The 26,686-nt window shown below is 35.1% G+C and overlaps 1 protein-coding gene across 1 annotated transcript in view; it reads right to left on the reverse strand.

Moving 5' to 3' along the window:
* Positions 1–66: 66 nt before the first annotated feature.
* tbc1d15 (TBC1 domain family, member 15) overlaps positions 67–26,686 on the reverse strand; it is a 39,532-nt gene continuing 12,912 nt past the window's right edge. Inside the window, exons 3-17 of the mRNA XM_069904054.1 lie at positions 26,068–26,142; positions 24,156–24,297; positions 22,156–22,369; positions 14,641–14,743; positions 14,058–14,252; positions 13,773–13,901; positions 12,679–12,782; positions 12,464–12,558; positions 9,939–10,055; positions 9,542–9,642; positions 7,862–7,961; positions 4,616–4,713; positions 3,595–3,711; positions 2,175–2,261; positions 67–1,707 (exon numbers count right to left, since the gene is read on the reverse strand). Of these exons, the coding sequence (XP_069760155.1) occupies positions 1,489–1,707; positions 2,175–2,261; positions 3,595–3,711; positions 4,616–4,713; positions 7,862–7,961; positions 9,542–9,642; positions 9,939–10,055; positions 12,464–12,558; positions 12,679–12,782; positions 13,773–13,901; positions 14,058–14,252; positions 14,641–14,743; positions 22,156–22,369; positions 24,156–24,297; positions 26,068–26,142 (1,896 nt within the window). The 3' untranslated portion in view covers positions 67–1,488. The remainder of the gene's footprint in view (positions 1,708–2,174; positions 2,262–3,594; positions 3,712–4,615; positions 4,714–7,861; positions 7,962–9,541; positions 9,643–9,938; positions 10,056–12,463; positions 12,559–12,678; positions 12,783–13,772; positions 13,902–14,057; positions 14,253–14,640; positions 14,744–22,155; positions 22,370–24,155; positions 24,298–26,067; positions 26,143–26,686) is intronic.

The following is a 26,686-nucleotide window of genomic DNA, read 5'->3' on the forward strand; positions in this document are numbered from 1 at the left end:
GATCTTCACTTCAGGATTGACATTAAGCCATTCCACAACTATCTTGAAACATCAACAGCAAGTTTTATTAGCTAAAGTTAATAATTTCAGAAATATGCAGTCATATTCAAAAGTTTCATTTTCACTATTCAATGAAAGGACATTATTATATACATTATATGTCTTCTTCCGATGTACATAGACTTCAGTGTCTTTAAAAGGCAAAATGGTCTTTTCTACAGTAACATGCAAACAACACAAACGGGACACTTTTGAACTCCTATTTGTTCAAAAAATTGGTGGTGTGAAAACAAAATACATATTATGGAGATGAAAGATATATTACATTTTTGTACATATATTCAGAATACAAAATTTCACTCTTTACAATGTTAGAAATTTTGCCTCTGTACATTCTTAATACAGTATGTAAATCATTTATCCAATATGCTTTATTACACCATATATTAACATATGGATCAGCAATGCTACATCTTAAAAAATAAGCTCATCAACAAACATTCTCGGCTGAAGTATAGATTTTTTTTATAATTTTGAGTGGGGTGTGATCATAATTTGAGCAAGTGCTTTTTGGCTGATGTGATCATCTCTAAGACACAAGAAACCTTATTGGAATCTTGAAAGGTAATGCTAAGGTAAACTTTGGATCTTGTAAGTAAACCCCAGAGATAAATCAAATCATCTTTCGACATCATAATTAACATAATACAAATGTTCATTAATTGGCACAGCACATAACACTGCAGTAATTTTAAAAAAAATCTGCTAGAACTTTGTGAGACCAATGTAGATTAAATAAATTAGTCTCATTTGCAGGTATTCATAGATCATTTTATAATTATTGTGATCAAGCACATCAGGACAATTAGTAATATTTAATCCAAAATGCAGAAGGTATCTCAGAACACTGTTTCATTTCTGAGAACAATTAAAACTAGGGAAACTTTTGCATAAAAGAATATTCACCTAATCTGTACATTTATTTTTTAAATTTTAATTTCCCACAAAAACTAGTCACATAAAAAAGCAAATTATCACATACAATGCTCTGTTTTAGATGGAATAAATCACGTGGATTGGGAAGCCAATTAATATTTCATTAAATCTTGTACATTTTAAATTCAATGAGTTATGAATTTAAGATCTCTAAGCATTTCTGAGAAAAATAAATTTTCTTTAAAATTAAATCCAGAAACTTTCATGAATTAACAAAATATTTTTCATGTCAATGCAAAACAAAATCTTTGTTTTCCAACATCTATGCAATTTGAGATGAAATCGGAAAAATGCATTACCTAATGAAGGCCATCATGGTTTAAGCAATTAGACATTCATTTTTAGACATCTGTAACTGCAATCAGTGCATTTCATGTCCCATCACCCTCCCTTACTCAACTAAGCCCACTGATCAATCCGAATACTGATGTTTCACCCATAGAACTTCAGCAAAAAGTAAACAAATTGTGGCATCTTTTGGATTCCAAAGTTTCACTCAACAGCTGTCATTCTGTGCCCATTTTGAGCAGGTTCTCTATATACTATGAGATCTTCATTTGTCTCTGTAAAGGAGGTTGTTATTGCATCTGAATGGTTTGCCTTCCAGGGAATTTTGGCAACTCCTGTTTCTGACACACCAGTTTCCACATCTGGAGTTACAATAGTACTATCTTTCAGTCCAAGTATCTCAGCAACAGCCTGCGGCAAATCCTGTACAGTGATGAAAAGATGAATAAACATGTCATAAGGAGTTTTAATTTGAGGTTATTTCCGTTTTATATAAAATATGCTCATATTAAAGATTCACAAACTTGGCATGACTTTGATATCAATGATAGGACACAGGAAATTGAAATATGGTAATCTAAGGTTGCTACGGTAAGCCTTTTGTCACAGAAATTTCTGCAGATTCTCTACATTAAGTGTCACGTGACAACAGATAAGAAGAGTGTGCAAATTGGTATTTAATTAAAAATGTTTCCAATTATGAAAATTATCAGCAGATCATTAATAACTTCTAGTGGGTTACATTTGTTTTCAAACTTCATCATACTCTTAATTCTGCAGTAAAAATATATTTAAAGAAGTCAATAGCTAATGTACCACAAATAATCCCAGGGCTTTATCAACCTCTTGAGCATATTCAGTGCAAATGTACAATTTAATGTACAACTAACCTTGCAATTTTTCATTTGGTAGTAAATTGCCTCTGCTTTACAAAGAACGTCATCCACATCCAATTTCAAGGAAAGCTCATTGATGTGCTGGAGATTAGAAAAATAAAAAGTCATTAGTGCACTGTTAGGTACATTGCAAAAAGAAATGCAAATTACTGGACTAGAAATCCACAGGAACGGATCTACAGTTCAGAGATCCAAGTCCAAACACCATTATGAAAACTATGGAATTTAAAACCAGATGACCCATCAGGAATTTAATTTTAAGAAAAGTTACTCATTGGTAATTTCGATCACAAGAGACCACATCCTCAGTGACTCCTTCGTTCACTCCAATTAATCCCCCCTTGGCACCTTCCCCTGTGCACGCAGGAAGTGCCACACTTGGGCCCACATTTGGGGTCCTAAATAGTCCTTCCAAGTGACAGTAATCTACTGCATCCAGTGCTCCCACTGAGGCGTTCTCTATGTTGAAGAGATCGGATGCAGACTGGGAAGTCACTTCACTGAGCGCCTTCACTCTATCCACATCAGTGACATGGATCTCCCAATGGCCAACCATTTCAATTCTGCGTCCCACTCCCATGCTGACATGTCTGTCCATGCCCTGTGTACTGTCAAGCCAAGACCACCCGTAAATTGGAGGAGCAACACCTAATTTTCCATGTCAGCAATCTCCAGTCGGGGTGGCATTAACATTGACTTCTGCTAGCCTATTCCCTGTTCTTCCTCTCTTTTCTCCATCTCTCTTTCCTCCAGTTCTCCACGCCCTTCTCTCTCCATTCACAGAGCCATCCCCCCTCCCGTTGTTTTTTTAGGATGTACCCTCCCTCCCTTATGCAACTATTGCCTCCTACCTTGGGACCATGTTCCTCCCCTTGCATCCCTCCAACCCACCATTTTGTTCAGGTACCTGCCCACATTTTGTCCAAACTTGATGAAGGGTTCAAGCCTGAAATGTTGGTTATGTATCTTTATCTTTGCTAATATAAAGTACATTGTTTGACCTGCTGAATTTCTCCAGCTTTGTTTTTACTTCAAACACAGTGTCTGCAGACTTTCATGCTTTACATCTCTAGGATGTTTTATGTGGTTTACTGATGTCGTCCAGGGAAATAAATTTTCTATCCTTTCCAAATCTACCCACTATATGATTCCTAAATCTCGAATGTGGTTGATTCTCAAGTGACCTTTGAAATGGCCAAACTAGAATCTGAGCCCAAAAGCAATTCGGAAATGGCTATAAATATTGAACATCATTGATGCTAGATTCCAAATATGTACAAGGGATTAAGCAAAAATATATGTTCATTACCACCTTAAAATAGATTAGGCCTAGATGTGATTTGTACATACTAATCTGAAACATATAAATAATGCAGGCTGCTTCTCATTTTAGAGTTTACAAGTAAATCCATACCTTTAGAATTTCATTAAATCCATAATGGTTTTCCATTATCTTCTGCTTTTCAGTGTCTAGTATAGCACAGCATATCAGAAGATGAAAATTCTGGCAAGGCAACCCCGTCCACATAACCTAAAAAAAAATCAAGATTTTTGTCCACTATTATTTGAGATCACTTACATTTATTCTCATGTGACCGTTGCAGAAACATATAAGGGAGTATGAATAACCTTTATACAATTTGGTGTTAACACTTCCAAGGAATAGCTTACAAATCTCTGCTCATTTTTATGGTGTTTACTCTTGTTTTGCCTTAATGCTCGTAACTGTTTTATCCATTCAAGTTTAGCTCAAATTTTGTTTTAAAACACAAGAAATAAAATTCACTCAATTCCCTAAAAGTCAATGCAACCAAAAATAAAAACTACTTAAAACAAATTAACAAATGATTCATGGTAAGATCAAAACAGTAAAACCTTGTATCTTTCACTGTTACCACAATGTCTCTTTCCTCTTTTGATGTAGGTTTCATTGCAGTATACTTTTCAGGATTTTGATAAAATTCTACAAAGAGTTTATTGATTAAGGATCAATTTTTTTTTGACTCGCAGGGTTGAAAATTGGCACAAGAGACGATGAAAATGGAAAATGTTAAGATCTCACAAATATTTTAAAAATATCAATTTTTGGAGAGAATTGTGGAGCTTGAATCAATTAAAACAAAAATATATTTGCAGAAAAAAAACATCTTTACAGATAGTAAACCATTAAGGCATCAATTTTAAAATAACACTCATCTAACTTACTTTATGGTGTGCAAACTCCAATAAAAAATTATGCCTTAGAATGAGTTACCTGAATTTTATACTATTGTACCCAATATTCTGTAAGACGGCAAAATCAGCTACTGAACAATCAACTCAGTGCTTTGTTAATTTTGATGCAAGTGGAGTTAACTCAAATTAATTCCTCAACTTTCCTTCAATTGCAAATCAAAGTGCATTCATACATATAATACAGAATAAATTATTCTAACCTCCCAAAGTCTAAGAGTATCTTGAAAGCTGAATTCTCTTTTGAACCGAATGAGAAGCCACCTGAAGCAGAAGTAGAGATATCCAGATTCTTGAGATTCTAGGAAAATAACTTTCTTGTTAAAAATCCTCTTATCTAGTTGAATGAGTCTATTGCACAGAGCTATTTTCTCCATATTTTTCATCAAATGTCAAAGATTAAATCCTTAATTTTTTAGAAATGTTCAGTCAATGGAAAGATGATGTCTCTCCGACTCACTCTAAATGGCTATCTGATATGATAGTTTCTTTGTTTTTAGAAAAAAAATTAGATGTTGCACTACAGTAATGAATGCAAATTTTATTTCTTTCCTTAATTATTTCACAAATTTGTAAACCTAACTAAATTTTGATTCTTGACCTCATTGTTTTCGTTTTCATTATCAGATAGTGGACTATGTATTTTGCCAACAGCCTCTACAGGTAGGGGATCGAATTTGTAGATTAGCCAGTTTCTTTTTTCCCTTTTAACATGCACTTTAAAAAAAATGTAACATAGGTTTTGTCTTTACTGATACTATTATCCTATAAATTTGATTATTGTTCTATGTATGTTTATTTACCTATGTAACATTTGCTAAATGAAATTACTAAAAATATTGTAAAAAGAGAATTGTTCAGTCACATGTATCGAGCTACAGTGTTCTGTGTCCTATCCAAACAAGTAAGGCTATCCATGAGTACAACAGATTATGCAAAATAAAACAAAAACGCAGAATAGAGAAAAAGTTAATTAAAAAAGTGATGAGAGGTTCATTCAATATCATAAAAGTGGGGAAGGAACTGTCCTTGAAACTGATGGTGTGTGTTCAAACTCGTGTATCTTCTGCCCAAGAGGAGGGGAGAGAAGAGACTGTGACAGAGCTGTGATGGGTCTTCTAACACGTTGGATGTTTTCCCAAGGCCCTGGAAAGTATGGACAGAGTTGAAGGAGGGGAGGTTGATTTGCGTGCTGGCCTGTGCTGCATTCACAACTCTTTGCAATTTCTTCAAGTCTTGGGGAGAACAGTTTACATCCCAAGCTGTGATGTACCTGAACAGGATACTTTCTACAATACATCTTTAAAAATTGGTAAGAGACATTGGGTACGTGTTGAATTCCTTTAGGCTTCTAAGGAAATAGAAATGTTGGTCTCACTTTCTCGGCCACAGCTCCAACATGATTGGATGAGGGCAAATTGTTCTGAATCTTTATCTCTAAAAACTTGAAAGTTCTCTGCCATTTCCCCCTCAGCACCATTGATAGAGATTGGCAAAAACAAAATACCCTCATCTTTTTGATGCAAAATGTTGAGGAACCCAACGGGTCAGCCAGCATCCATAGAAGGCAAAAGATAGGCATCATTTTGGCCTGAAACCTTTCATCGGGAATAGCAAGAAACGGGCAGATGCCTGAATAAAAGGGTTGGGGTGAGGAAGCTGATACGTGAATACAGGTAGGAGCATTTTGGACCAAAAGTCATCTACCCTTTGTCTTTCATGAATGGTGCCTGGCTGAGTTCCTCCAGCATTTTGTAAGTTGCTCCAGTTTTCTAACATCTGCAGTCTCTTCTGTTTACAAAGTTTCATATCCTTGGGATGCACCAGAGATCTTTATAGCCCCTTTCACTCTTGCACCCCACTAAATTGGCCATTCAGTATCCTGGTATAGGAATGGGAGTTTGGCTTTTCATACTTGACCACTCCTAACTTTCACTTTCACACTTGCAAGGAGCCATCCGTGGGGTTAGGACCGTTCTAACAGTGATGTCATGACACATTGAGCAATGGTGGACCTGCCTTAAATCCTGATCAATGTATTATGATCTTATACTTGAACAAAATCAATCATGCATAATTATAACATAATTAAGCTTTATGTACAACACAGTATGAGCCCTTCATCCCCTGTTGTTGTGCTGACCTATGTAAATCTTTATAAGGGACTGTGGGAAAGTGCTGGCAATAAATAGCAGAAGTGTACAATTTTTTAACAAGGTGGAAAAATTGTTAACTCAATTTATATTGCATGGGAAAGTTTGTAGCGCTATTGCATACAATTTATAAATACCATAGGGTAAGGGAGGTGGTAGGCATCAGGAGATCAACTGGTAAGGGTTCAGGTGTTCAGGGTCATGGTGTTCAGGGTCATTCTGGCCCTCCCAGAATGCCATGTGGCAATAGAGCATTTATGGAAGGGTTTTTCTGCTGCATGGCATTTTGGGAAGTGAAGTCAGCCATTGCTTTTTCCCCATGGTCTTTATAAATTGTGCGCTATAGCGGTACCAACTTTCCCAAGCTGTCCACTATTGCTATTTGTTTCCTCTCTCTCCTGCTGTGACTTTCCCGTGGCAAAGTTTATACCTTCATTTTAATCTTTTCTTCCTTCATGTTCCTGCACTCATGCAAAAACATGTGTCATTTTAATCCCACAATCCAATTGCCTGTTTCACACTTGCTTGTTTGCCACGCTGGCAACTGCAGACATCGGGGATTGTACTGGGGTCAGCGCCACCAACCCGTGGCATGAGATGTCGTCATCTGACGCCGGCGTTGAGCTGATTTTGATTTCACACTAGGCACTTTAAAGGCCAACTAGCGGTTCATTCCTGGGATCACTTGCAAATGTGAAAGGGGCTTATGAAATATAGATTGTGCTATTGTGCAAGGAAATTGGCAATTATTTCATGCACAGTAAAATGTCACAAAATAGCAAGAAGATAAATGGTGTTCATCTGCTTGGACATGTTATGCAAAAGGCAACTTTGATGAGAAAAATGAGAATTTCTTTGCACTTTCTCAAATCAGTATATTTTGTGTTCTGCCTGAGAAAATATCTGGGGCATCAGTTTAACTTTTAAACAGCCAGATATAGTGGTGAAAATTGATTCTATTGAAGAGGGGACTAGACACCTACAAGGGAAAATATAATGGAATAATTGAATTAATTATTAATATTAATAGAATTAATCTGTTTTAAAGATACAGCTTTTCACTTAAATAACTTTTAGTAAATAAAAATATAGTTGCTACAAAGTTGGTTTCATTCCAAATTAGTTTTATAAAAAATGTATAAATGTATAAATAGTTCCCACTATTTATGGAAGTTTTGGATATCAGTTTTAATCACTAATTGTGGTTCCAAAAACTAATCCAGATTATCTGTAATTTCTTCAATATGCATTTGAGTTTTGCTCATTTAGATTTAAAATAAAATTATACACACTTACCAAGATAATTCCAGAACCCAACATCAAGCAATTTAAGTAATGTACTCAGCTGGGATAATTCTGTTTTCATGCCTTGCATTTGCTCCTCAAAGTTACAATGCTACATTAAAATAAAAGGAAACAATGCCTTTGTCACAATTAAATAAACAAAGAGTCCAACAATTTTCACCCATTTGCAAATGTAAATATTTATCCGTCTCACAAATTAACCAATTTTGCCTTGTGACAATCATTTCTAACAAGTCAAAAGCTATAGATTCCCTTTCAGGCAGCATCTATTGAACAAAGGGATGGTCAACGTTTCATATCAAGAACCTGCTTCAAGATTCAGGGGATAAAGGGGAGATAATCAGTATAGGCGAGGAAGAGGGCTTAGGCAGAAGCTGGTCAGTGAAAGGTGAAACCAAGAAGGGGTTGGTGGGCAGTTGAGATTGGGAAGGGTGGGGATATGAAGAGGCTGGAAGGTTATAAGTGGAGACAACAAAGCTGCAATTTAGAGATTGCAGCTTGTCTCTCATCCTCACTCCCCAGCCTCATTTGTTATCTCCACCCTTCCCTCCACCACTGGTTCAATCTGCTTGCCAGCTTCTCCCCATCTCTCCTTTACACTTTCAGTCCTGATCCAGGGTCTCAACCCAAATCATCAACCATTTCTTTCCTTCCAGACCTGCTGAGTTCCCCTTGCAGTTTGTTTATTGTTCTAGATTCCAGCATCTGCCATCACTTGTATCTCTATAAAAAGAGATTAATGCCAACAAAATGACATGAAAATTCTCAGAAATTCTTTCATAGTGCAATCTCTATCTACGGCAGAAAGAAATGACCAATCGGTCATTCCACAGTTCTTGAAGAACAAAAAGTATCAACTAAAGTATTTTTAAAAAAAATCTATGTCCTCTGTGTTTATCACATGTCAGGAACATATACAATGGCATGCAATGTTTAGCTAACTCCTCATCTGCTTCAATCATTCAATTCAGCCTTATTGTGCATGAATAAATGAGGACCAGTTGTCTTGATCCTTTGCCATGGAGTTTGGCATATCATTCTTCAAATGATATGTCCTTTGTCAAGAAATATACTTAAACCTAGGTTTCAACAACATTAATATATGCATCTTATGCCTATACACTCCTTGTTTCCAGCAACCACCCACTACCCTATTTCCATCATTGATACCTTCCTCAATACACTATCCAACGATGGTCCAAAATCTCAACATCATGACCCTGAACACCTGAACCCTTACCAGTTGATCTCCTGATGCCTACCACCTCCCTTATCCCTGACCCAAGCTTGAGGTCACAAACACCTCCAATGACTGAAGCTCTTAACTTTCCTTTTTCGCCTTGGTGCACATTTTTTAAGCAAGGCCAGGTTTATTCTAAATTATAAAAGTGGAACTTCTGGCCACACTACTACAATTTTGGATAGGCACTGAGGTAGTAGCCCTCCACTGTTCACCATTTAGATACAGAACTACTGAATTTCCAGAGTTGGACATCTATACTACATGAGTTGAGACATTTTATGTGCTTTTCTGAATTGCTCAGTATTTCCCCCCATTTATCAGCAAAACTGTGTATTAATTTTCACCTGGTGAGCAATATTAACTTTAAAAATCGGTCTTTACTATTTTTTTCAAAAAAGCATTCACTTTCAGCCAATTTGAAGTCTTACCATTTGTTCTATAAAGGCTACAAAGCACCAAAAGGCATCCACTTCATTTTCCATGACATACAAAATAGGGGAAAGCAAATCACTCATTCCTTGGACATAGCCTAAAAGTTAAAATGTTCTTAGTTTAGCATTTTTAAAGTTATTTGATTAGCAAATCCAACAATTACTGAACATTGGGATGCATCGCTTATCTAAACAGCTTAATATTTCATTTAAACATGCAGGCACTATATCTGTGTCTTATCACTGTAATATTTTCCATTAAAAAAAGTTTTAAAATGACAAATACTAAATGCTTTGGTAGAAAAATATTGTACATACATATTTTATTTTTGAAACTAGAACTACAAACTTGGGTAAATGAAAATAAACAGTGTTTATAGAACATAACACTTACCAAGATCAAAATCATACATGCAATAGGTCATTAAGATGTCATGCAATAGAATCAATCCAGGATTTTCTTGCCCTTCATAAAAAGGATTTGTTCGATCTGTTCTGTTGACATCTTTCTCTAAAAGATTATATTATTTTCAAAAAAAGAAAAGTTACATTTTCTAAACTACTTTCTGACATTAAAGTACAATGAAAGTATCTGTTCTTTCCAAATAAAGCACTTTCACATGTAGTTTTTTTTTAAACATATATTTCGGCGTGCATGTTGAGTCGTGAAACCCCAAAAAGTTGTCAAAAAGTTGGGAGTCAACTTATACGCCAGGTATACTTTTGAGACCTTAAATTCAGCTCAAAATCCAATCTGCAATGATCTGGCATATAGTCAACCCACATAAAACCAATTTGGCATATAAGGTGACCCATGAAAAATAAAAAAAACCCAAACAGATTTTCATTTGAGATTTTTATTGTAAACAACAGCACAATTGGAACCCTTCAAAATCAATCTCGCTATCTTCGTCTGAAAATTACCATGGGTCTTAACTTCATTCCATCAGCCATGCACGATAACACCACTGTAAACCTGGTCCGTTCATGGCCTGTACTTCTGGTTTGCAGTTTTCACACATTTCCATTCCACTGTTCTATTGCCTATCACATTGAAATTCATGGAGGTTTCCCCCATCTTTCCTTTCCGATATTTGTCAATGCAAACGGGAGTTTCTGCGGGTTGTGTATAATAAAGTGGTGAAAACTTACAACTTTATGATCAAGATCTTTTGATAGTTTCTGTGCAATTTTTGCTTTTTCTCGTAATACCATATTTTTCCTGTTCATGAAACAATTGAACTAGCCGACTGTAGCCTTAAAATCTTTACTGAGATCTGGGTGTGACTTGGCCCACTGCAGTGCAAATGTTCTTATTTTATTTCAGGTGACTATGCAGCAATCTTGCCTCTGTTCATGTACCCATTCTGTAACTTGATTTTCCAACTCTGGCCAACGATTGATTCTTTTTCTCAATGAACATTGCCTTTTTGGTATTTTTCTTAAAGTCTCTTCTTTCTTCTTCCATCTCTTATCAGCTTCTCATATACATCTAATTGTCTTGCAACAGGCACAGCTGTTGCCTTTCTTGGCCATTTCTATCACTTTCAACTTAAAAATCGCTTCATGCTCTCGTCACGAGTTGCATTGTGTTGATGGACCCTCCATAATTGCAATCACCTTTAACCAATTCCCCAGCAGATCAATCCGCGCGATCCTCGGGGGTTGATTTTACGCCGGTCAAATGGGCCAACTCAGGTATCCAGAAAATTGGGGTCGTCTTATACGCCAGATATACCATAGAACCCTTAAATTAAGTTGAAAAATTGAGGTAGACATACGCTGAAATATATTGTATGGTATTTAGTAGATTACTTTACCAAGATGAAATATCTTAATCAATAAAGGAAAATCATATCCTTTTCAAATCAAACCATTGCAGTAAAGGTTCTTATTAGGAATTTAGACACTGATATTTCAGCAAAGATCGAAATAAATATGTATGAAGGAACAAAACGAATAAAAACATTCAGAAAGATAGTTTAAGAGCATTACCATATATAACAGTTAAAATGATGAATAAAGACAAAAACATTGAACCTTGGCTATGAGAATTAATGTAAAGGTATGATTAATGATAGTTATTGGTTTAAAATAGCAGAACAATTATATTGCATTCAAATACCAATAAATAACAGTACGAGTAATCAGATAAAAGAAAGTTTTTTTTGGAGGAAAAAAACTTGCTGAATGAAGCTTGTGATTGTTTCTTTTCTGGCTCATTCTTGCTTCAGTAATTTGGTCAGACCAGAAATTAAATGCAATATGACGACAATTACCATCAGCAAAATAACACATCAGCAAGGTCCATGAAGATGAAGCAATGATAAGACAAGTGTCTAACTAATGATCAAGGTAAGAAAAATGCACGTCAAATTATTCAAGTTCATGGAATAATGTTTTGTCAGATATTGGCCGTGAAGTTCATAGCTTAGCTTAAAGAGTAATACCAAAGTGGAAAGTGCACCACGACTGTTTTCAGATGCAGTAATCTATGAAATATGAATCACAACTAAACAATAAAAACTCATCTTGCTATAGTTTCAGTTTAAAATCAAGACCACACTGATGGATAATTCTGAAATAAATTTTGAGAACTTAACTTAGTTCCTATGGACATGTTACCAGTTATTTTTTTAAATGCCCAGAACTCTACATATTCCAAATATTGCTCAGAGATCAAAAGAATAATACACATGGGAAATAAAAACATTATCAGTCAAGATGTGAAGATGAAGGTGGAATATGGGCCAGGAAGCAATACTTTGAAGTTTACACTTGTTTGTGACATGATTGATGCAAACAACCAATAGCAATACTCTGTCATTCTAATACTGATTTGAATACAGGTTGTCAGAGAACTACCATTTCAATGCGAATACTTGCCATTTCAAGAATATTGAAAATAGTTCAATGTACCTATAAGGCTCCTGTAATCTCTCAATCTTGTATTTCTTTTCTCCTGTTCTTCACTGATTGATTTCCACTGTAACTTCATCCGGAAGTACTCCTCTCTGTGCAAAACAAATAACACAAGATCAAAATGTGCTGACTGTTGGCTATCTCATGCCTACCCAGCCTTACTGTTCATTCAGCTTTCCAAAAGAACTAATTTTCTCAAAGCAAAGACTTACATTTTTCTTTTGGTTAGTAGCCTTCTATCTTCCTTTGTACTATCCCATGGAAAATAGCTCAGAAGAAATTTCCAAGTAATTTTTCTAATTGCATGGCAAAGACCCTGAGAGAGAAATAAATTTTAAAAATAAATAAATTCACTTGCAAATATAGGAATGACTTATTTTGATGAACTAACATTGGTATCCTTTTCTGTAAAAAAAATTCTGTAAGAATTATTCTTCTTGTTTGTCTTCTTTGGAAAGTTTAGTAAAGATGAAATGATTCACATCTGTCATCCTTAATCATACTTTCCAAACCTACTTAAATTCAGGATTTCTAGTTAAATTTATTGGATTTTCTAATTATTATTCTTTGCAGTTTATTTTTAAAACACAAATAACAATAAAAAAACAAAGTGTTGTTCCTTTATTTGAATTCACTAGAGTATGTACTAATTAAACATTGACTGGAATATAGAAAGCTATATTTCAATTCAAGTTAGGGATCATGCTTAGTGGTAATACCAGAATGTGATAGAATATCAGCTCCCCAATTAATTTGTAACATTTTTGAGGTAGGTTCTTCACATTTGAAGTGCAACAGTTTAAGAAAAATATATTTAGATCCAAAAAAGAATTAATCTAGTCACAAAAGCACTTCTGTAGTAATGAAACCATCACCTCATTATTTGTGGTCTTCTTTTGTGAGGCAACACTGAGAATGGGAGGAAACAATGTATACCCATTTTACAGGTTAAATCATGAACATTATTCACCAGCATTGATACTGTTTTGCATTTGACTAAAATTAAATGAAAAATTAGAGAGATCTGGATTTTGAAAGTCTTATCCATGCAGAGTACTTAATTCACTAAAACTCATATCTGCAAGCTGGTCATGGTAGATATGATCATTTTGAAATGTAAATGAATTATCAGGACCAATAATAAATACATTTACATTATCAGGGTTTGAGAATGGTTAGTAAGTACAAAATATTGTACTAATCAAACACTATTTTCTAATTTTCTGCTTCAACAATTTATTTTCTTCATGTACCAAAAAATAAATTGCTGGCTACTAAACTTAAAGATGACAAATGCTTCAGTTACCCCTTTGAATATGACATTTTTCAGGCTGTTGGGATCTATAATTTTTTCATCAGTATCCATGTTCTGAGACCACCTGTCAGCAGAAACTGGTTCTCCTCTTTGAATTTTGGGCCTTGCTCCAAGGTCAATCTGAAACAGGTGACATTAAAATGGATGAGTTTCACTCCAAATTCTTTTCCAGAGTATCTTAATGAGCAAGAAATAGGAGAGCTAATGTTAAAAATATGAAAGTTTTTAACATAAGCCTCTTAGCCAGCGATTCTAATTTATAGCAAGAGAACTTACTGTATGTGTGATGACTTCAAAACCTGGTTCTTCTTGATGATTAATTTCCAAACCTGAAATAGAGTCACTAAGATCCATTTCAGAAGTAGGTCTATGTTGAGGTATCACTTCAGAACCACGAAAGGCATCAAGAATATAGTTTGTAACTTTGGAAAAGCCTCCTAATGTTGTCATATATGGATCTTTCTTAAATTTCTGCAAAATTAACACCATCATAAAAATCAGTATTATTTGAAGGCATTAGCATATCAGAAAAATTACACTGATTACACAATTACTACAACTTCAAAGAATCATATATTCCGTGTACTACATTTACTGAATTGGAGGATTAATATCTGGTACCATCTAAATTTCCTATCTGTCTTTGGAAGGATTAGACAAGTGCACAAGAGCACAGGGTTTGAGAATGGTTAGTAAGTACAAAATATTGTACTTACTGTGTCACAAGAGCATCCAACTATTTCACTCCCGAGTATTTTATAATACAATTAATATCAGCCAGTACAGGCACTCCTTTTACTGCTAAAATATGCAAGATATCTTTTTAAATTTGCACATCTTGAAAATGCCACGTACTCACGTTCACTAAACCAACTGCATTTTCTTCAAAGAGGTTCTCGAAAGATTGAGAAAGTGCTTTAGTGTTGTAGGTAACAAGGAATACTCGGTCATCCTGCGACGATCTAAAATAACAAAAAAAGGTCAATCATAACCATAAAGCCTTCTGAGTTTATCTGTAAGTAGTGAATTAATTTAATTTAATAATGCAACCTGCCATATCAAACCACACAAAAATAAATCATTGATAGTTATGTATAATTTTCAGGTTGAAATTACATTCTAAGTATCACCATATTGTATGGACACTACTGGTATGTACTTAATAATCAATTATTTTCCACACAGTTGCCTACTACTTTTAAATAAAATTGTCCAGTATATTATATTCCCAAATGGTTTTCTAGATGACCATTCACATTGCTGTGTTCTGGATGGTAATTGGGCATGTAATTGAGGGAGCCTGAGCCCCAAATGACCAACAGCCAGTTAAGCTGCAGGCAGTACATGGCCCATTATAAAATGTGTAATTGTTTCTAATAGTTTATATTCAATGTCTGAAATTCAAAGGCACTTCTAATTTAAAAAAAAACAAACTGACATTTTTAAGCATTAAATACAAAACAATTTTTTTTTAAAGTTAATTTCATTTTCTTTTGCCTCTTGAAACATTTGCAATACAGTTCTGAAATCAATACTAATTCAGCTGACACACAAGTCAAGAAACGATTCGGTTAGCGCAAGAAGTGGCAGTAAGGCCTAGATTTCCCAGTTTGACAGTGCATACGTTTGAAACTCATTTTAGTTTCAGAGGATAAACACCAACAATTCCAATCTGAACAATGAGAACAGTCAGCAAAAAGTGGAAATGAAGGTTAATAGATGAAACGTCGTGTTTAAATGGTTTGGCTTGGAAGTCCTGAAGAAATGATTTATGAATGAGGATTTTCTAATAATAACCATTTTACAACTAGCAGTGAAACAACAGTGCCCAGAGGAAAACTGCCCACAAAAATTCAGCTTTTTTTTTGTGAAGTGGATTTTCTCTTTTATGATGCTGGTTATTGTAACAAGTTCCTCAAACATGCTTAAGAGTTAAAGATTGAATAATTTTCACAGAAAGCAGGCTTAGGGCAGAGGCTGGCAATAGTTAGTGTAGCGGTTAGCGCAATGCTGTTATAATGCCAGCAACCAGGGTTTGAATCTGGCACCGTCTGTAAAGTTTGTACGTTCTCCCCATGTCTGAGCGGATTTCCTCCAGGTGCTCTGGTTTCCTCTCTCCGTTCAAAAACGAACCAGAGTTGTAGGTCAATTGGGTGGCATGGACTCGTAGACTGAGAGGGCCAGTTACTGTGCTGCATGTCTAAGTTTAAATGGCAAATAAAATTCCTTCATTTTTAATTAACCTTAAAATTATGAAATACGAGAGAACATTTAAAAATTATAAGTATAGCTTTCTTGGATTTGTTGAGCAATAAACCACGACGAGGAATATCATTAAAAATCAGTTACATCTCATTCAACAAACTATCGTACTTTTAAATTGTTTTTATGGTCAGGGAATGTTTTTAAAGTACCTGAAGTTCTTATTAATTTGCTGAGCACTGGGCAGGAGAATGAAATCACACTTGTTTCTGGATTTCCATTTAACCGCGCACAAGCATTTTCTAAATGCGCTATTTAAAAACTGTAAGAGCAGTTTTGGAAGTTTCAATTAATATCGATGATTTCTTCTTCAAAATTATTGATGCTCAATATATGGTTTAGTTACAGCTGATGAATAGTATATTTTCTCAGTAAAAAGAAGAAGCCTGTCCCACGATCACAAGCCCGTTTAAAAATCTCAATAAACCTGCTTCTCCTAAGTCACGTTCAATCTCTGACTGTGAATGCCAATCAGCATTCCCCCCCCCCCACCACCCCCCACACATGATCAATTCAGACTGGCTATAGTAGCTTTTTACATGGTAGCATTTTAGCACAGTATACTTTTGCTCCATTAACTTCGGTTGAATCGGAACTAAGCTTCAAAAGGTAATTTAAAAAAAGTTTTAGAGATGTAGCACAGTTACAGGCTCTTTCAGTCAAGGAGACCAGTGGGTCAATTATACCCTTATGGCCAATTAACCTCTGAATCCTTATTTCTTTGGAATGTGGAAGGAAACTAGAGCACCTGGAGGGACCCACACAGTCCTTAAGAACAGCGGTGGATTTTAACACGGGTCTCTGGAATTGTATCAGCATTGTGCTAAACACCACGCTACCGTGCCATCTATTACACACCATGCTGGGTGCATTTCAAAATCCACTTTGAATGCAGAGTCCAGGTACAGATAGACTTTGATGTTTCCTGATTTAAATACTTTGCCCGCTTTACAAAGCCTGTTATTATAGCAGATTTTCCTAATTAAATGGTCTATCAGCTTTTATTTTTTGCTATTTCTGTCTTACAGAGTAAGAGCGATGCAATTTCTTTTTGGGTGAAATTGAACACTTATCTCATCTCTGCTGCATCTAAATCATGCACTTCTTTTATAGAAGTTGAATGATAAGAACTTTAATAACTGAAAAACATTGACAATCTTGGTTAACGAAATGAACTGATTTGAAATAAATCTAATACAAGAAGAAGCATACTGAAACTGCACAGGTTTGAAGTGGAAACAATTATATCTTCCCACACTCTTATAAAGAACTGAACAGATTCAAACCAATACCAGAAAAAAAATCTTTGCCAATCAATATGGTTTAACTCTGGTACTTGTATGTATAGATGTGAGTTCTCAACTTGAAAAATAAAATCATTTAAGTTTAATAAAACAAGTATGGCGTAAAAATCAAATATTGTAACTTGTGTATTAAAACTGGAAAGCAGTGAAAGAATCAAGATGTTATTTCTTTCTCAAGTACTGAAAAATTTTAATCTTTCATCCCAATCCAGTGTATTCATAGATTCGCCATTGCTCTCTTTCCCAAAGTAAAAACACAACCATTTATATGAATCACTAACATTTTTTTGGAGGGAAGGAAAGACATAGAAAGGAACAATTCTGTCCTTCAAATTAAATGAACTGAATGAGTTCTGAAGGTTAAAGCTGCCAGATTGGTTCTACGGCAGTGTGAAAGAACCAACATCAGGAAAAGTTTATCTATCTTGTCACAGGTCCATTGATCCGAGGTCATGCTGGTTGAATTGACCAGTACTAAGTTTTTTCTTCACACTGAACAGATCCTGCTCCTCATAGGATAGATTTTGGACTGATTGCGTAGCTCAAAATTAGACATTTTAGGCCATCAAAAGCAGAATTGTATTCACAACATAAATACTATAAAGTGCAAAATGTGGTCACAATTTGCAAAGCTCTGTGGGAAATTTAAGTGCTTAGTGGAGGAGGAGACTACAGAAACCTGCCCATCTATAATGATAGTGGTGTCCAGTACAAGATACAAGAGCTTGTTGAATTGAATTGTATATTGTGTACCAATACTGTGAAAGACTGTTTTGTGTGCTATCAGGCCATCAACCTATACACAGTCCAATTAGGTAGTCCAAGCATAAAAATGAAGTGCAGGGATAGTCTTTCAATACAACAAAAGTACAATCAGGATATTTAAAAATCGATGTAAATTCAACAAAAAATATCAGATATAAATTTTTAGTTGCTACCAAGATCAAATGAAGATGTAGAGGTCTATTTGGCAAGTTTTACGTGAACATTTCCGCTTTCAGATCAAACTTAATACCCAACACACCTAACACTGCGTGGCCTAATACACTATCACAGTGGGCAGCAACTCAGATTCAAATCCAGCGCGGTCTGTAAGGAGTTTGTACATTCTTTCCGTGTCTGGGTGGGTTTCCCCCAGGTGCACCTGTTCCCTCCCACCTTTCAAAATATATAATTGGAGTATTTGAGTAGCATGGGCTCATGGGCCGGAAGGGCTTGTTATCCTGTTGTAAATCTAAATTTAAAATGTTTCAAAAATTTAAATAATTTAAAGAAAAACATTAATTTAGAGATGCAACACTGTAACAGACCCTCCTGGCCCACAAGCCAGTAGTGACTAATTAACCTGCTAACTGTATGTCTTCAAAACATGGAAGGAAACCAGAGCACCCAGACATGGGGGAGGGAAGTACAAACTCATAAAAACATCAGCAGGTTTGAGCTTGGGTCACTCGCGTCATAATAGCATTATACTGAGTGCTATGCTACCATGTCAACCATAAATTTTGCCTCTTAATTTCTTGATCATTCCCAAGGAAGAACTTGGGCTAAGTGTAGTGCATTTGGACACTGTAAATGTCGAAGGTGAATTTTCCTTTCCTATTGTTGCCACAATTTCAGATTGTGGCTCCATTCCCCAAATAGTCTAGGTTTGTCTGGTTCGTAAAGCAAGTGAAGCTAATCCTCAGAACTCATGAGAAAATTTTCAACTTGCAGCACCCAGGTATTAATTTAAAATAGCAACATTTTCAGCATGTAAAGATACAATTGCATTAATGATTTGCGGGGAGTGAAGAGGGAGAACACAAAAAGAAAACTAGTACAGGTACCTCAGTGTAAAAAGTAGAGAGAAATGATTCCCCCCCTCTCTCTCTCTCTCTGCACCACCAACCTTGTTCAACTTTAAGAACATACAATATCAATTTTAAACTGAAAGACATATTTGTGACCATTAGTTAGATTGCTGATTGCAGTTTGAGATTATATTTGATGAAAAAGTGTCTTTCAGACCAAAATATATTAAATGTGACTGATGGGAGGACATGGGCATCAATAAGGTATATATAAAAATAGCATTTGCAAGAACTTATTAATCTTTGACAAGGAAAGTGATAAAATGATCTTTCTCCATATTTTTTTTTATAAATTAATTCCTTAAAACAAAACTATTCCTCTTGTTCATAGGTAATTCAATTAATACTACCATAATATTTTTATACAAACTAATTGCTAGTTTAATTCAATTGTCAACTATAGCTTGTTCCTTGGAGATTTGTGAATATTTGAAAATTAATGCCATCATTTCATTTTACTTCTCTGCAATTTAAATGCTAAATCAAGAAAATTGTCTTAGAGGCTACAGTCATATCACATTAACTGACTAAAACTAATAGTTTCAAATTGGGTACTGATACCAGAATTCTGTTGTGGATAGCTTTAGTTCAAATCTGTTTTCTACCATTGAGATAAAATCCCTTGCAGGTATTAGGCCATAGACATAGTTCTGCTCTGTCTATTTTCCAACTGCTGGTATGAATCACCAGGTGATGCTTGCCACATTCACTTCCAACTCAGTGGGTTATTATAACTGTATTATAATACAGTGCGACATCCATTAAAAAAATAATGTTTGATTTTGAAAATATGCCTGACTCAAATGTTCAAGATTATCAGAATTTTACTGTATTTCCCAATGTTTGAAAAATATATTTCAATATTTCTCATTAGTTACCATGATAACTTGCACCTAATGTACATTTCTCAAGCTGTATAAGTAAACTAACTGCATCCATCATCAGTCAAATTCTGAGATTTCAAAATCAGTTTTCTGTATCTTTATGTAGTCACTATTTTAAAACTGGGAAAGAAAATTCATGCGATGTACACCTGAAGGATTGGGGTCACCTATTGAACGGAAACATTTTTCAAACTTTAAATTGAAAAAAGAACTCGAGTGTAAGTGCTCGAAAGAGAGAGACCATTTAACATTTCCCAAGAACAAGGAGAGCAAACTCTACTCAGGTCTAGTTTCCCCAAAGCTAGGTACAGGATGAATGAAGGCCACCACCGTTCAACACCTGACTTGTAATAAAAGTTAACATATGTTCTCTAGACAACAAAAGTTGTTTCTCCGTCTGGAATAAAGGGTTAGTTTTTAATTATCTGGCTCAAAAGCATGCCATCTGCAATCTTGTGGCCCACTCACTTAACTTGAATACACATAATTTTGCAATCCCTCTGCTTCCAACTCAGAGGTCACTTCCCCTCAGAGATCTGTATCATAATATTGTAGAATGTCAATCAATGAAACCCAAGTATTGATCTTTCCAGCACTCTTCAAATTACAGCCTGCTCATCTGAAAATGACCTGCTCTGTTTTTGGTTGTTAATCAGTCTTAAAACTTATCACAATAATATTAACCATAAAATTGCTTGATTGTTGGGAAAAAAAACCCATCCTACTCACAATTACCCCACAAATGAGGAAATCTGCTATCTTTATCTAATCTGACACCACACCTGCAGCAATAAGATTAACTTGTTCAGTTGTATCATAACTGCTACATCAATAGGAATAGAACCAAACTGATTAAAAAAAAGACATACAACATTCAACCAAGATATCAAATTTAGATGTCCTAAAAGTTGGTTTCATATAACTCATTTATAAGGACTTTTACTTAACACATTATTTATTATTGAATATTTATTTTCTGTATTACAGTTTGTTCGTACTTCTCTTTTTTGTGCTTGTATCTTTTCTTGAGTACAGTTTTTGTACACCGATAAATAGAAATTCAGAGCTGATCACACCAAGGACTCAACATTATGTTTGTACTTCTCTTTTATGTGCATGTATCTTTTCTTGAGTACAGTTTTTGTACACCGATAAATAGAAATTCAGAGCTGATCACACCAAGGACTCAACATTATGTTTGTACTTCTCTTTTATGTGCATGTATCTTTTCTTGAGTACAGTTTTTGTACACCGATAAATAGAAATTCAGAGCTGATCACACCAAGGACTCAACATTATGTTTGTACTTCTCTTTTATGTGCATGTATCTTTTCTTGAGTACAGTTTTTGTACACCGATAAATAGAAATTCAGAGCTGATCACATCAAGGACTCAACATTATGTTTGTACTTCTCTTTTTTGTGCATGTATCTTTTCTTGAGTACAGTTTTTGTACACCGATAAATAGAAATTCAGAGCTGATCACATCAAGGACTCAACATTATGTTTGTACTTCTCTTTTTTGTGCATGTATCTTTTCTTGAGTACAGTTTTTGTACACCGATAAATAGAAATTCAGAGCTGATCACACCAAGGACTCAACATTATGTTTGTACTTCTCTTTTTTGTGCATGTATCTTTTCTTGAGTACAGTTTTTGTACACCGATAAATAGAAATTCAGAGCTGATCACATCAAGGACTCAACATTATGTTCGTACTTCTCTTTTTTGTGCATGTATCTTTTCTTGAGTACAGTTTTTGTACACCGATAAATAGAAATTCAGAGCTGATCACATCAAGGACTCAACATTATGTTTCCCTGTAATAAGCACTTTAAGAAATCAAATAGGGTGTAATGTTAATGAAAGCAGACTGATATAAATTACCACTACAGTGAGAATACTTTAAAAAGGTAGCATCTTTGATTTCAGCAGAGAAGAACACAAAAAAAATTAAAATATTAGCAAAATTGTGTTATGAAGTGTTGCAACATATATTAAATTTTAAAAGCAGTAAATGAGCATGCATCTTATACTTAGTTACTTTTGTTTACAAGTTTTCATTACTTACTCACTAAGAGGAATATATCTCTTAAGGCACTGGAGTAAATCTGTGCTGCCTCCATGATGAAAATGAAGAGCTGGAAGAAAGGTATTATCCCAAAGACAAAACACCATGTATGACCAGCCCATGCCTTCTGTGTTTATTTTAATGAATTGCAGATCAGTCAAGTTGAAGGAGAATGCCCATTTGCTTCTTTTACTCATGGTACATGCTGAATCGTCTGAAAACGTTACACAGAATATATGAATGAATTGCAAAAAGGAAAGTGCTACAGATTTTCAAAACATTATGTAAAAATAGAAAACAATGGAAATACTCATTATAGCATTTGTAGGAAAACCTCTGATGAAAGGTTGTCAACCTAAACTTTTCCTCTCTAAAGATGCCACATAAATCTAAGTAAAATTGAGTCCGGAAAAGATACAGTAAAATATGACTAGCAACATGAATTTACTCCAAGTCCAGTGTACATCTTGTATAATTTGAACATTTCTGAGGATAAATCCAAAAATCCAAAAAATTCCTTCTATTTCCTTATTTGTGTGTGTATAAAATTATTTAAAGTCGATACAAATCCTGCAATCTGGAGCAAAAAAACAAACTGACAGAGGAACTCAGTGGGTTGAATGGCAGGGTCTCGGCCCAAAATATCAATGATCCCTTTACTTCCACAGATGCTGCTTGACCACTGAGTTGCTCCAACAGTAGTTTGTTCGCAATATTTTGAAGTTTGCCAGTGACATGCAACTGGGTGAGAATATGAGCGTGAGATGGACTTCAAGAGAATTTAGACAAATACATAGGAGAAACAGTGTAATGAGGATGTGGATCTTGGTAGGAAAAACAAGAGCATTATTTAAATTGTGATCAATTGCAAAATGTTAATGTGCAAAGGGATTTGGGTGTCTTTGTACCCGTCACTGAAAACAAACATACATCTCCAGCAAACAGTCAAGACAGATAGAATGTTGGGCTTTATTGAGTACAGAAGCAAAGATATCTCGCTACAATCATACAGGTGTTTGGTAAGACCACACCTTATATGAGCAAGGAGGTGCAACAAATACAGACTAGATTGGTTCTTGAGATGGCATACCATCATATGAAGAGATATGTTGGGCTGATTAGTTTGGAAAGGTGTAATGGAGGATTTAAACCATGTTTTTGCTGATGCAAGGCTGAGTATCAGTAACTTACTTTGAGAATAATGTATGCATAATCTAAATTCCACCATGGGGCCCAGAGATGCATGTGAATCAGCAGACATAATCTAATTTACACCATGAGGCCCAGAGATGTAGTTGTCTTTTGTTGGTCGCAGACTGTCAGGAGACCTTGAAGATAAGTAAACCATTTATTCAGGGTGATGGGCTATGAGTAAACAACTTTTTGGTAATATATGCCATGATCCTGCTGCTGAAGTTTCAGACTCTCTGAGGGGTGGAAATGTTTCTCAGCAAGAAGAACTTCCTGGTCGGGGGAGGTGGAGAAGCTGCTACCGATGCTCCGACAACCTACTACAAGTGTGCGGTCGTTGTCTCGCTTCGGCAGTTGGGACCAGTCCAGGCGTTGATAAGTATAATTGGGAAGGGCTTGCATATTGTAGTTTGAAATCAGCTTTAGATTTAATAATAAAGATTTGTAGCCTGTTTCCGCTCCGTAAATGGTTATATGGTTATAAACTGAAGTGCTCTCGGCGTGAGTCTCTGTTTTCTTTCGGTAGCTCAAACACTGTGACCAATCTAAAACGAACAAAGTGAGAGGTACAAGTTTACCAGAACAGGAGGATCGCATTAAAAGACAAGTGTTAAATAGATTGGGTCCACTGAAGGAAGATGTAGAACTGAGGTCATATTGATAAGATCCAGGGAAGGATTGAAGAAAAATTCTATAACCTGGAATTTGGAGGATAAATTTCTAAATATAGATAAGGAGTATATATATTATTTGTTTGCACCAGTGATAGAACTTTGCTTCATAATATTTTTTGTAAACATTTCACATACCATCACTATTCATTAAGGGCCTTTTCTTGAAGGAAACAGTATTAAGCATATCCCATTCCGCTTCACAACTAATCTGATGCATTGTACTCCTGGAAGTCTTTTCCTTAGGTGTTTGTGTCCATTCAACAACTGAACTGGAATCCTAAAGGAAAAGAATTGCAATAAAACATGAAATACACCAGTTTTTATTCCTTTTAATTATTTTCATTAAAATTTAGTCAGAAAAATATATACCCGATACTTTTATTTTAAACTTTCTTTCTTTGCAACACAAATACTGGGAGGAGCCCCCAATGGACTACCCACAAAGAATTGTTAAAAGTAAAAATATGAAATATTGATGTACAATTTGAAACTCACAATTTAATAGCAGGGAATTCAATTTTTTTTAAAAATTGCAGCACTTGAGCCAATACTTTAATAAATTGAATTTCAAATTTTCAAGGCAATCATATAATTGTCAGATTAACCAAAATTACTGTCTATAGTCCATCTTACAGCAAGTACTGCTCAACCATTAGTGCTGTTTCATTGTCTTCCAAACTTAAGGTTTCCAAAACCAGACACCAGCAGTTAAGTGATGAAAATATTTCATGTAACAGAGGTATGAATCTATTTAATTTTGAATGACACATAGCAGAGCACGTATGAATAAAGCTTTCAAGTATTCATCTAGTTCTGAGCCTGGAATAATTGAAAATTTATTTAGCAGTTGAATATATTTAGATAATCTGCCATTACAGTTTACACCACATTGAAACATTCATCATTTCAAAGGGGAGATTTGAATTACATCAAAATTCAGTGAGAATCCTAATCAAGGAAGTTTTTTTTAATAAACAAAACAATTTATTGTAATCTATCCTATCAAAGTAAAATGGATCAAGATCTCCTTGGTAACCCCAAGGATAAGCTTTAATTATTTTATATTACTACATCTAATTAAGCAATGTAACACATTGGCAAAATTAATGTTCTGGTATCGAGATCCTGGACTACTGATCTGGCAACATTGTTTGAATACCAATTGGGAATTTTAAGCCAGTATGAGTGAATGTGACTGAAATTTTCTGATCCTCATAAGAACCCATTTGATTAATCAAGATCATTCAGAGAATCAAATGTGATTTATTGTTCCCAGTCAGGTCCATTTGTGATTACAGTGTTAAAGCAATGTGGTTAATTCCAAGCAGCCCCAGGAAAAGCCTAAGTAGCTACTCAATGCCGGTGAAATTCAGGCTTGGCAACGATGGTCACTATCTGTAAATTGATTTTTTTTTAAAATTCAACCTTTAAGAGTCCATATCAAAGGATGCAGTTAGTGTAGCAGTTAGGACTAAGCCATCCAGCGATCCAGGTTTGAATCTGTCACTGCCTGCAAGGAGTTTGTACATTCTCCCCACGACCACACGGGTTTCTTCCGGAGACTCCAGTTTCTTCCCACATTCCGAAGACATATGGGGTCATTGCATTAATTGGTCATGTGGGTGGATTTGGACAGTAACGGATTGTCGAGCAGAAGGACCTGTTACCATGCTATATCTCTAAATAAATAAATGAAAGCAATGACCCTAACAAAGTTGGAACCTTTATCAAAGGATAGAAAAAAAAAGATCCTGGTCTGTTAACAAGATACATTGCTGAATGATGTGAAAAGATCACATAACCAAACCCGTCAATCACTTTTTTCCAAACAAATTATTTGGATCAACACACAGGTATAGATTGAAATTAGCTGAATTATTTAATGGCACAAGACTATGTTACAAAAATGTTCCACAACTATAATTAAAAATAACAGAGAACCAGTATACAGAAGCTATTTCTATTAAGACTTTATCAGAACCATAAATTAATTCAAAATATTTTACTTGGATATGAACATATATAACATACATATGCTTGAAATTACCTTTCCTGCAAAAAAAATATTTGATGAATCTAGGGAGTCATCCACTGGCGTCCAATCCACCACAGTTCCGGAACCCTACATAAAAAAAAATTGGACATACCCTTGTAAAAATGATTCTGGCAACAAAATTGCAATTCCAATTTGAATAATAAAGGCAGATCAATGAAGCACAAAGTCTCATGTATTTGTTTAATGTCTGAAACAGGTTAGTAATCAATTGTGCATCTCTTGTCTGGACTTAAAAACATGCTAAAGAAATATAATCAATTTAAACAGATTTATAAAATTACAAATAGTTCCAAGAGTCAAATGTTCATATCTGTTGCTGAGTTGGGATGCCTGTGTCCCTTGATATTTCCCAGACTGGTAATGCTTCAGTTTTAAAACTCTCTACACTGGTCACATCCCTTTCTCTTTGCAACTTCTTTCCTTTCATCACTCAGAATTCAATAATGACCTTTGTGCTCACCTATTTTCATCCATTCTGCCGCTAACAACCTTCCCATGAGCTGCCTCTCCTAAATTTAAACTTTCTTTCTGAAAATGAAACTTTCAGACAATCTTTGAAACCTCTGACCACATTTTCAATCACTTGTTCAAACATCTTTTTGTTTTGTTT

Source organism: Narcine bancroftii, chromosome 11 (genome assembly GCF_036971445.1).
Source record: "Narcine bancroftii isolate sNarBan1 chromosome 11, sNarBan1.hap1, whole genome shotgun sequence".
In the NCBI taxonomy this organism is placed as follows: Eukaryota; Metazoa; Chordata; class Chondrichthyes; order Torpediniformes; family Narcinidae; genus Narcine; species Narcine bancroftii.